Source organism: Lepisosteus oculatus, chromosome 7, assembly GCF_040954835.1.
Source record: "Lepisosteus oculatus isolate fLepOcu1 chromosome 7, fLepOcu1.hap2, whole genome shotgun sequence".
In the NCBI taxonomy this organism is placed as follows: Eukaryota; Metazoa; Chordata; class Actinopteri; order Semionotiformes; family Lepisosteidae; genus Lepisosteus; species Lepisosteus oculatus.
In genome coordinates, this window is record NC_090702.1 from 3,072,789 (window position 1) to 3,085,521 (window position 12,733).

General features: G+C 41.2%; 1 protein-coding gene across 3 annotated transcripts in view; it reads right to left on the reverse strand.

Moving 5' to 3' along the window:
* ano2b (anoctamin 2b) overlaps positions 1 to 12,733 on the reverse strand; it is a 124,598-nt gene that overhangs the window by 104,841 nt on the left and 7,024 nt on the right. For all 3 annotated transcript variants that reach the window (XM_069192035.1, XM_015353303.2, XM_006633832.3), the window contains one exon: positions 12,064 to 12,399. In XM_069192035.1, the coding sequence (XP_069048136.1) occupies positions 12,064 to 12,399 (336 nt within the window). The remainder of the gene's footprint in view (positions 1 to 12,063; positions 12,400 to 12,733) is intronic.

A 12,733-nucleotide genomic window follows, 5' to 3' on the forward strand; every position in this document is an offset into this window, starting at 1 on the left:
ACACGCGGTGTGGTGGCTCTGTGATCTGCGCCTGTGGCTGGAAGGTTCCTGGTTCGTATCCCGCGGCCGGCAGAGGAATCCTACTCCGTTGGGCCCCTGAGCAAGGTCCTTCACCCCAGCTGCTCCAGGGGCGCCGTATAAATGGCTGACCCTGCGCTCCGACACCAAGCTTCTCCACCTGTTTGTGTCTCTCATGGAGAGCAAGCTGGCTTCTGCGAAAAGACAAATTCCCAATACAAGAAATTGTATCTGGCCAATAAAGTGATGTTATTTAATCTAATCTACTGTATACAGGAATGAGGCCGAGGTTACGTGCAGTGAACTGAGAAAAGAGCACTACAGCCTCTAGAAGATGAATGGGCATATTTTGTTTTGTTTTTGAAACCAAAGTACTTCAGGTTTTGGAAAGAATGGCCTAAAAGGTTAAATAGATAACTATATTAAGAAATAAAAATCAAAGGTAGAAAGCTCTCTAAAGACTGTGTAGGAGTCCAAAGTTCAAAGATGGAAAAGTGTATACAGAGCGGTCGAATTGCCACGAGGGAAGACTATTGCAGCAGAGTCCAAAAATAACCAAAAATAATAAAAAAAAAACAGTGAAGCTATTTTTCCTGAAGTTCTATCTAAAAGCAGGCATAGTCTATGTGATTAGTTAATTAATAAAGATACAGTAAACATGCGAAATTAATATTTCACACTTTTTGCCAGTAGAAGACATTGATAACAACGCATGTTGTAGAACAAGCTTCATCCATATCGGTTAATATTAACAGTAACTTCCTAGCAGGGCTCCATAGCGTTTTCCGGTCATAATCAAGGAAATAAAGGACTCATAGACCCCTGGCTAGGCTATTTCAGGTCTCACGTAGAATGGGGGGACTATCTATAGACTGGAGAAATGAAATTTCATACAATTCATTCATTTTCTAACCACTTTGTCCAATTTAATGGGAGCCGGAGTCTATCCAGGCAAGCAATGGGTACAAGGCAGGGTAGTCCCTGGCCAGGACACCAGTCCATCGCTGGACACACAGGCAAAGACACAAACACTCACACCAGGGCCAATTAATCAACCAGTATGTCTCTGGACTGTGGGAGGAAATCAGAGCATTTGAGGACATATCCCAGAAACTGAACCCAGGGCCCTAGCCCTGCAGGGCAACACTGCTAACCAATGCACCGCCCTAAACCCAGACGAATAAATTAATCTAATTTATCTTCCAGGTAAAGAGCAAAATTAGGAGGACACTGAATAAGAGCGACATTTTAACAGACGGCCAACATGAATTCAGAAAGGGGAAGGTCCTGTTGAATTGGCGTGCACAGATTCTATGAACAGGCAACAAGCATATCGAATAAAACATGATATACTGTATATGAAGAGTTTTAGAAAGCCTTGAATATGATCCCTTTTAAAAGGCAAATTAAAACAAATTAAAAGCCATAAGAACACAAGGCAATGTTTGCACACGGATTGAAAGCTAGTTCATAAAACAACAGCAGCACGCCATCCAAAGTGGTCTGATACAGAGCAAATGAAATTTACCACTGATATTGGCAGAAGAAACATACACTTCACATACAATACTGTAAGGTTGATTCAGGGCTACACATGAAAGGGATGCATTCTTCTATGCATCATGACAATGTGCAGAAGAAATAGCAATCCAAACATAATAAATTGTGTAATAGTAAAAAGTATTACATTTAAATCCAGGGCAGTTTAACAATGCACTAGTAATGCCTCCCTTTATGATCTGTAATGGGCACTATACCACAAAATGGATATCATACTGTAGCTTTAGAATTAGTTGAAAAGGGAGCAATCTTGATCTCAGAGAATCATAATAGAGACAGGATAAGGGGGGTTAAAGTTCCTTCAATCCAGAACAAAGATTGAAACTCAGATATATACTGTACAGTATGATCCTAAGGGGTGCTGGAGAAATTTTCCAGCTTCCCCTTAAGACGGTCAGGAGTCGTCTTGGACGTTAAAAGAAGTTTTTATTGCATTTGCCCAGAAGTGAAATGCACAGAGATGCTTGGTGTATTTTACCTCAAAGTGATTCAATCAGATAACAGAAAAAAATATTTAAGGACTGTTCGATCACGCTACCCTGTGCTTATCAGATTGGCGGCATTCCAGAATCACACTGATCTTCATCTTCCCCATTTGCCAACAAAAAAACTTCTTTTAACACTATTGGTTACTTAGTTTTGCAGCACACGTTCCTTTATAACAGTCTAGAATTATACAGTAGCCCTTGTGTCCAGCATTCTTCCAATCCAGTTCAAAGCAGTTCTGAATGTCCACCTTATAAAAGACTGAAAAAGTACGTTCAAAGTTCACAGAGACCTCCCTCGACAGGGGTATAGAAAGAACCAACGCAGGGGACTATTTCACACTCACAGTCAAACAAGGACATGTGATCGCAGTTGGAAAGCAAAAGGGAAATCATTCATGATCGAGAAGAAGCTCTTCTTTAGACAGAGTGGCGAGGGTCTTTGGACGAGCTTCCTATTTATGTGGCTACGACCCAAACTCTGGGAACATTTGAGACATGGCTAGTTGAAATTTAGTAGAAACTACTACTTTAGCAGTAGTTACTACCACTCAAGCAACTAAACTATCATACGAAGAAGATGGGCTGCAAGGCCTTCCATTGTCTGCAAGTTTTATGTTCCATGCTCCAGCCAATTCAAAATGCCAGCATTTTACATTTTCATGAAAAAAAACATTTAAAATCTGAAGCTCTTCTGGAACGAGGCTTTCAGAAAGCAAATCATTTCACGTATCGAACTGTATTGCAGTTTATACAGACATACTGTGCAACTGTGGCACATACCCGAGAAAAAACATTCTCTGCAAGAAAGGAAATGTGAAACGGGTTCAATATTTCCAACACTTCATACGAAACCTTGAGAATGTTACAGTGCCGATTAGAAATGATTGAGAAAACTGCTTTACAATCAATATTATTTAATTTCCCCTGATTTTTTTTTTGAGGTGGTATTTGAAAACTACCACCTTTGAGGTGGTAGGATTAAAAAGAAACACCATGCTTTTCTAGAACTCTTTACTCCAGATGCTTAACATTAGATACCTTATAGTCTTGACTGTCATAACGGAGTTACTTAAACATTTTTTTGAGAAATCACTTAAACTACAGTAAGTTAATTTAGTGTTAGTACCGTACATGAGAGGGAGTTACCAACTATGGAAAAAATTATGTATTGTTCCAAAAAACATTTAATCTTAAACTGATTGGCTTGCAGTAAACCTGAAAACTACAGTCCACTTAAAAAAGAGGAGTCTCACTGCTTCCACGTCTCCAGGTGAGAACTGAAAAATATCCTACAGGAATTTTTTTTATTCTAAAGGTATGTGCCACAGTTGTACAGTATGTGTGTATAAAATGCAATACAATTCTATAAGACAATTCCATGCAGCAGATGTACTGGCTTCTGTTTAGCAGGAAAAACGCATTTGTATTCACACAGGTTATCTAGATTCACTCTCCGTTATACAGAACGAATGTCCTTATGTATGACTGTGGTGGTGACATGCATCTACATCAACTGAATTTTACTAACAGTGAGGGAGGGCGGTCATGGAAACTGATAACCGCATCTAAGCCATGCACGCCCTAAGGCCAGCAGCACGGGGCAGAGTCTGCAGCCCAAGGTGCCTGTGGCTGGTCGCCTATAATCACCTAATTCACCTTAGAGCTGCCAGCAGCCATATCACTCTGCAACTCACAACTGGCAGCCCACTGAAGCTAAGCAGGTGTGAGCCTGGTCAGTACCTGGATGGGAGACCTCCTGGGATAAACTAAGGTTGCTGCTGGAAGAGGCGTTAGTGGGGCCAGCAGTAGGTGTTCACTCTGTGGTCCATGTGGGTCCTAATGCACTAGTATAGTGACGGGGACACTATACTGTAAACAGGCGCCGTCCTTCAGATGAGACGTAAAACCAAGGTCCTGACTCTCTATGGTCATTAAAAATACCAGGGCGTTTCTTGAAAAGAGTAGGGGTGTAACTCCGGTGTCCTGGCCAAATTTCCCATTGGCCCTGACCAATCATGGCCTCCTAATAATCCCCATCTATGAATTGGCTTCATCACTCTGCTCTCCTCCCCACTGGAGCTGGCGCACTATGGCTGCCGTCGCATCATCCAGGTGCACACTGATGGTGGTGGAAGGGAGTCCCCATTACCTGTAAAGTGCTTTGAGTGGAGTGTCCAGAAAAGCGCTATATAAGTGTAAGCAATTATTAATTAATTATTATTACTACAACACCCTCACTCCGGAACAAACAAAAGGTAAAGCACATAAAATCCATGAAGAACTGGGAGACAGATTCCAATTACTGTGGCATTCACAGCTCAGCAGGGACAAGCAATTAGCCTCCCCTCTCTAGGCTAAAAAAGTGTGACAATCCAGAACAACGTCAAAGGTAGCACTTATGACATTTTGAGAATTCCCAAAGGGAGTTGCTTTGTTGCCAAGTGTTTGGCTAAAATATTAAGCCCTGAAGATTCATTATTCAAGTATGGCGGGGGGTCCATTATATTTTTTGTATGTTTTAATTATAATATTAAAGTATATTCAGTACATTTTACTCCAAGGAATCCTGCTGCCCTTGGTAAGATTAGGGGAATCAATCATGTACCAGGACATTTTGGCCAAAAACCTAGATTCCTCTGCCAACAAACTCAAGCTTAACCGTAAATGGACATTCTGGCATGATGGTGGATCTCAAGCATGACAGTGATGTCTATACAGTACAGTACATCCACATTAACAAAGAAGAGGTTTACTGCACATACGATAGATATTCCCGAGTGGCCATTTCATTCTCCAGACCTCCATCCAACAAAACGCTTGAGGTGGGAAGGAGGCAGCTCAGAAACACAACCCAAAGGGTATGAAGGACCCAGCGGACATCTGTCTGATGGAATGATTAAAAATACTCCCTCCAAACTGCCTCACAGCACAGCACAACACAGGAGGACTCTTGTCAGTGTAATCCCTGCCAGAGAGGCATTTACAAAATACTAACTACAGGAGTTTGAATACATATGACCCTAATAATAATAATAATAAGGAGAGGAGAGCAGGGTGATGAAGCCAGTTCAGAGATGGGGATTAGGAGGCCATGACTGGTAAAGGCCAGGGGAAAATTTGACCAGGTTTACCAGGGTTAACACCCCTACTCTTTTCAAGAAACACCCTGGGATTTTTAATGACCAGAGTCTGCAAGTTGCCAGTGGTGAGTTGCAGGGTGATATATCGGACAGTAGCTGCTGGCATCTACACAGAAACCCCATGAAACAAAGCCCTGACTGCATCAGCAGCAGATCTCCAAGCCTCCATCATCCCTCTACTGACACCATGGATCCCAACAGTAAAAAAAAAAAAAAAGTCCAGTATAAAAATGGAAATGGAAACGAACGTGGAGGCTTCCCAAGCCACACCTGCAGCTTGTGATACTGTATCTCATGTTGTCGAAGACCCTTTTAGCCAATGTCCACCTGGAATGTCACCCCTTAAACATTTTGTTATATCTCTGCAGCAGAACATAACAGGAGCCTGGTTCAGGTCTTAAATTGAAGCTAACCCCCTTCAATGTGAACAGTCAAATTTCTTGTATTTCTTAATGTGTCCACTCAGCAGACAAACATGGAAAGAAAAAAAAAAAACAGCAGGCAGAAATTTTGCTTTGGTCTTCAGAGGTCAGAATTTTCAATTCTAGGCCTGTCAGGTAGCTGGAAATGATTTAAAAACCTTATTGTAGGCATCTACTAGCTTGAATAAGAAACTGGGACAAATTGATCAATTCAAAAAAATTCTACATAATGTTTTGTGAAGACTAGACCTGGAATGAGAATCTCACATATAAAAAAATATTGAAAGCAATAATAAAAAAACGTTGTTATTGCTATAAAAAATTTTAGACAGTGCTAGAGAGCCTTTTTCTGCTGCTAGGCATTGAAAAAAAAACCTCAACGTTGCCTTCTGGTGTGAAAAAAAAGGACCACAGATAAGAAACTGACTGATTACCCTGAGTCAATGATTGACAGCTAGAATGCAGGCGGAATGCAACCTGAGGCTTCTAGAAGAAGTCTCGCCCCCTAAGGGCTCTGAATGGTTGAAAATACAATGAATGACAGTGTTTTTTACCAATTGGATCCCCAAATGGGAACGTGAAAATGCTGAATAGAAGGGGATCCTGTGTCAAGCTCTTAGGAGCACCAGACTTAATAAACCCAACATCAGAACGGGTCCCACTTCAAACCCCCGAGAGAGACAAAGCGTCTGTGATCAGTAAGACTCGAACCATTTAAGAGCCATGTCAAAAATCCAAACACTGGGAATTTCTCAAGAGGGAACAGGAGACACCCCAGTTTAGAACAGTGGACAAACAGTCCATAGGCACTAGAACTAACCACTCCAGAAGCTAAACATCAATTCAAGAGTAAGAGACTCATTTAAGTGGACCGCTCACTGGTTAGGATTTTTGGAGGCAGATTTTGTACTGTCCCAGGAAATGGCATCATCTACAGTATAACACACCACTTCCAGATTGCTGAATGTGCAAATGTGAAGCCTGCAACAAAATGGCATAAAGACAATCTCTTGATTGTGTTCCTGAGGTCAGACAAATGATGCATTGGGTGAAAAAACACCCCCCGCACACAGACCAGGGATGCACCAATGCATTAAAGGCTTCATAAGATAAGAGTCATAGCAAATCTGAAGCGTCGATTCTAAAATTCAACATTAAAATAAGATTCTAGTAAAAGAATAGACCCCAATGACCTTTTATATAGCGAGATGATATTTAATTAATTACTCTTGCACTGTAACAATTCTACTGCAGCACGGAAAGACATTCCAGAGGAAAAACACACTCCATCAAAACACCAGCTCCCCCTTTAACATCCTTCATTACACCTGTCCAGGAGTTACATCTCATAAAGATCCATAAGAGACCAGAGGCAGTCAAGCCCATGCTCTGTAACTGGAAAAAAGTGTGTTTTACATTCATACCACGAACAGGAGACAAGCAAATGGCCAGCTCTATTTTGTCTTGGGCTTTTGTGGCTCCCGTACACCTCTGCAATCAAACTTCACATGCCGATAAATAATTGAACAGCACTTTTGCTGACACAGTAATCCAATCCCCCTGCATTTTGTCAGGGTCCCATAGATTTGAACCAAAATAGCCAAGTTATGCAGCTGGGGAACTGATCACCTGCACAAAGACAAAACGGAGGCCGTTTGTGGAAGAAGGGGTGATTGCTCAGGTAATTGGCTCTTGCCCACAAGTGTGGAAAATGAATGGAGAAAGCACAAAAGCTTGAGCAGTGAAATTTAATCCAGGCTTTTAATATTTATTCAGCAGTAGCACACACAGTCATGATGTGCGCATTTTTTTCCCCCCTAGTGGTCCTGCATAAGTACAGAATTATGAATCATGCAGTGATTGCACACATATATTTCAGTAAGGCATCACAAAAAAATGACTCATCTCAAATTTGGTCCACTTTTCATTTCAATATTTGTATTTTCTGTTTTGTGCAACAGGTAATGAAAATGCACTGAAACCATGACAGAAACACGCCAAAGACATAAAAGCATCAACAGCCATTACTGTACATCAGTAGCCAAATGTGATGGACAGAATAAACCAAATCTGACTTGAACAAGATTTCACCTAATTGTAACCTTTGTCAGAGTCAATGCAACACAAGGAAAGTCTTTTTAGATAGGCTCATATTTTATAAATTAATGTAATCTAATTTTATTTCTTATTTTAAAGAGTTTTTTTTCCCCAATATTCAGATTTTAGTATGTTTCTGAAATTTACAAGTCTGCCTCTAAAAAAAAAAAAAAAAAAAAAAAAAAAAACTTAATTGACTTGTTTATCTTTCTATAATAGGCTCATTTATTTAGACTCATCCTAAAGATTTATTCAGTTTTATAGTGCAATTCCTATAAATGCACAAAGTTTCCATAACCTCAACCAGGACTTCCAGTACCAGAGAATAAGAAGGCTTTATTTTTGATGTACAGGATTAATAGTTCAACAAGTTCAAATCCAAATTAATCAGCAAGATAACATTTACGTAGGTCTGCGTTTTCCCGGTAGGTTAGGTTTGAGCACACTGCTGACTTCATAGTTAATGAATTAGAAGGGCAAATTGACTCATGCTTGCACAGGGGGATACGATCCTTAAAGCATAGTTTAAACACAGGATGTTAAAACAAATGTGTTAAGGCTGCTTAAAGCGTTTCTTTTTATGTTTTCCGAGTTCTATACAGTGTCCTGTCATGTACTGTAAATGTGTCAAGGTGCTATATACATAAACAGCAACATGTACTGTAGCTTGTGCAACAAAAACTCCTTGGATCTTAAAGAAGCTTGGACCGTCAATGAACACATGATACGAATGCAAGAAAACTTTACTTTTGTAGCAGCATAAAGTCAAACTATTCATCATAAACAGAATACATAGGGTGAAATGCCAAATAGGTACTTGGTCCATATCAATATGGAAGAAAATTCAGGATATTCAGGGGAACCTTCTCTTTGGAATACTGTAATCAAAAGAAGAGCTACTATCAGAAAGAAGCAGCAGTCTCTTACTCAGATGGTGAAGGCGCTAGTGCTGGTTATAAAAGACACATGTCCAATCAAATCCTTAGTTTTGACATCCCTACAGCCAATACTTCCATCAGTCTTTCTCCACCCTTCGGGCAGAAAGTGGAAGAGAGCCGAGGATAATCTACATCACTCCTAAGACACAATGGTCCAACAACAAGAACAGGAGTCACACGTTAGCATCTTCCTTCCACAGTTTGGCTCAAAAACGAACGGATCGGAGACATCTGTCCTCCAAATCAACAAATACAATTACCGGCTACAACGTAACGTCCCACCAATTTGTAAAGGTTTTTGGTGCAATTCAAACTGGTGCTGATCAGGGAAAGTACTGTAGCTGCTCTACTCTAGATATTACAGCTACGCAGTCACATTAAATCAGTCAGACAGCACTTTGCCACAATAATTTGCATAATTGGTCTATCTTTGTCCATGAACTGAAAAATGCATGCTTAAAAGTATTTTCCCCAAGTTAGCCAATTCACTAGATGCGACACCCAGAGAAAAATCCACATTGAATGGAATGACTCCAAGACTGGAGTCAAACCCGAGACCCTGTCACGGCAAGACAACTGTGCTACTCCCCCGTGCCCACTCTTTAAACAGTATTTTGTATAAACTGCCTATAACTGGACTGTTCACTTTATTAAAACAAACACATTGCTTCCGGAAATGAGGCCAAATCAGAGAGCAAAGCATGACTGAACAAAAACTGGGAGAAGTAAGAAGGAAACTTCACAGCAGAGACAGGGACTGGGAAAAAAGGAAAGAGTGTCCCAGTTCAGCAAATAATTAGGTTGATTATGTAATTAAGAGCAACAATGCAATGAAAAGAAAAGAGCCGTGCAAACCCTGTGTCTTGCATTACGTGCCAATGATAATCAGTCAATTAACATTCAGCAGGATATTTGACAAACACATTTCAGCTTAATCATTCCCCATGCTAAAACAAGCCATTAGTACATACTAGTTTTTAAATTAACCAGCTGGGCTGTTCACATTACACCATAGTTTCAAAAAGAAACCATCTCATATGAAGGAGTTCAACATAAGAGTCTGCATTATCCTTTTACATTCATCACATATTAAACATTGATGTTACCGAGTGCAACAAGATTTTTCAAAATGACAGAAATGCAATTGTTCTACTTTGGTCCTCCGCTGAAAATGGTGTTAGTCAACAGAAGGAACAAAACCAACCAAAGCTGGCAAAAAAAAGCAAGCATCACAACAGCCTCAAAAGACCATGTTTTCTTATGTTTTAGCTCAGACTGATCAAAGTCTGCATTAACATCAAATATATTTGCAGGAACTTGGCACTACTGTACCTGCAACTACAATGCAATACTCTTACATGCTTTTACTGTATCTGTAGTTTTACTAAGCACTAAGGGTAAAGTTAAAGAAAATGAATTTGAAGGGGGAGGGAGGGGGCTATATAGAAGCATTTAAATAAACAAAAGATTTGCATCAGTTAAAATGTAACCTCCGATATAAAATAACTGGAGGTTTCATTGCTAAAGCATCAAAGTCAGAAAGCTTTACATGGAGTTTCATTTGCCTGAGGAAGAGCCAATGTACTGACACATCCAGAGGAGAATATATTATCTGAAACATACATAAACCACAGTACACATTTACCTAAAAAAACCAATGAGAAGCTTTTAAAAATTAAATTCAACTCAAAATACTTTATTCATCCCCAGGGGGATGAATTTAAGATAAAATACCCGATATATTTATCTACTGTAGCATGTAATACTCTATATAAAAAGCCTGATGCGTTGTTTGGTAGCAGCCTGAAGTCTGCCAGGTTAAACACTGAACTGTTTTCAAAGTTTTGGAAGGCACAATGATAAGAAAAGATTAAAAAATTAAGTTCGTCAACTACAATGGTGAACCGATAAATACACGGGCCCGTTTCTGGACACCCAAGCTGCACCATGAGTACCTAGACATGATACTGCACACAGTGTCATATTTCAGCATGACGCGTAGCCAAAGCGCATCACTTATCAACAGCATGGTTTCTAGAGAGGAAGGACATCCCAGTGGGAGACTGGCTATCACAGTCTGACTCTCGACTAAAATGAATCCTGATGCTTACTTAAGAGTGTAGGTGAAGGATTTTCCAATTTTCTGGTCCTGGAAACCCACATTTCTGCCCATTTGTGTTACTCCATTTCAAAATCCATCAGTTCTTATGAACCTGATGACAGGTCTGCCTGCAAACCACTGCTTTCTGATTCCTGTTTCTATGGCCACTTGACATGACTTGATGGATCACTAGGGATGCAATCTGGCTGCTGAACAGTGTCCCCTTGTCCACAGGCCACCGTGTGCCACCTACTAGACTACCAATGCCTCTTACATGGGGAGGTGGGGCACAGCTTGGGGCGGTGTGGTGGCTCTGTGGCTGGGAGGTCGCCGGTTCGAATCCCGTGGCCGGTAGAGGAATCCTACTCCGTTGGGCCCCTGAGCAAGGCCCTTAACCTCAACTGCTCCAGGGGCACCCTATAAATGGCTGACCCTGAACTCTGAGCCCCAGCTTCTCTCCCTATCCGTCTCTCTAATGGAGAGCAAGCTGGGGTCTCTGAAAAGACATTCCTAATGCAAGAAATCGTACATGGCCAATAAAGTGATCTATCTCTCTCTCTCTTACATCAGCCTAGTTTTCTTTTCAGGCCTCACACGCCACTATTGACCAGGCCCAGCCTTAAACAGCATTAAGATCAGACAAGATCAAGAAGCTGCATGTCTTTATTCTAGGACAAGAGAGATCTAGAGAAGATTTCATCCAAGCATCTAAAATGTTCAAATGTATGGTTGAGGATCAACCCAGGGGACACTCAGCAGGGAAACTAAGCACATAGGGTCACAACCAGGAACGAAAAAGAAATCCATTTAGACGAGCGAGTAGGAAACACGTCATTACAAAAAGAGAGGTGGGTGTCTGGATCACACTTTCATACCAAGGTGTCTGAGGGTCGCATTAAAAATTTGGATTCGTCCAGGATCATACAGGAACAGGGTACCAACACCTCTAAAGACACTTCTCACCAGCAAATACAGTAATTACCAATATTAACGTTTAAAAATACTTGCCGACTGCCTATGGATTACTGCACATTTCAAAGCTTGTTCTGGTTTAATATCTGCAAAGACTGTGACGACACCACGTACAGTATGAATAGAATGGCCTGACTGTATGTCTGTGGGGGACTTTCTAACGTCTCCTAAAATGCGAATTGTATAATGAATTATGAATCAGTGAGTGTGAGGCAGTGGGGCAGGGGTCTTAATTCTGGACCTGGGATGCTGTCTGGGTGGAGATTGCATGTTTTCGCCATGCGCTCCGGCTACCTCCCCAAAAGGTGGTACTTTAGGTTTCCCTACCTCCTTATCCTTTTCCATTTCCAGCCCCGCTTCCATGAGGTTCTTCTCAAACTCTTCCCTGCTCCGCATTTTCTCCTCCTCCACAGCGTCCTGGGGCGTCACGTCCACCACCACGTCCTGGGAGCTGTGCACCGCCTGGGTGTCTTTCTTCTCGTCTGGGTTCCCATAGCTACCGTTGGAGATCACCGCCAGCCCCAGGGCGCCCGGTGTGCTCAGCGGGGGGCTGCGCTTTCGGTAGTGGTAGGCTAAGACGTAGTCCACTTTTCTTTTTCCGTCACTAAAGTACAAACCATTCCTTGTGTCCGGCTGCGCCGCTTCGAGGAAGTTGTTGACAATCTGAAAGAAAAAAAACATTACATTGCACTGCGTGCGTTATCTAAATTCTAAAGAAAATGGGGGGAAAAAATGTCATCGTGTCTCATTAATCACTAAATAACACTTAAATAAAAAAAAACACTAAACTAACAAATGAAATGCGACATCCTGAAATACATTTCCATGCACCCTATTAACAAAAACCGAAACAAAACGTTTTTCAGGTGTACCAAGGAACTGGCAGTTTCCCCCAGATTTTAAGCAGAAAAGCTTTCTGCGGGGCATTCCCAGGCTTGCAATCCCCTAACCTCCAGCAAAATGCGAGTTATCCCGATTGCATTCCCGTCCACGTACT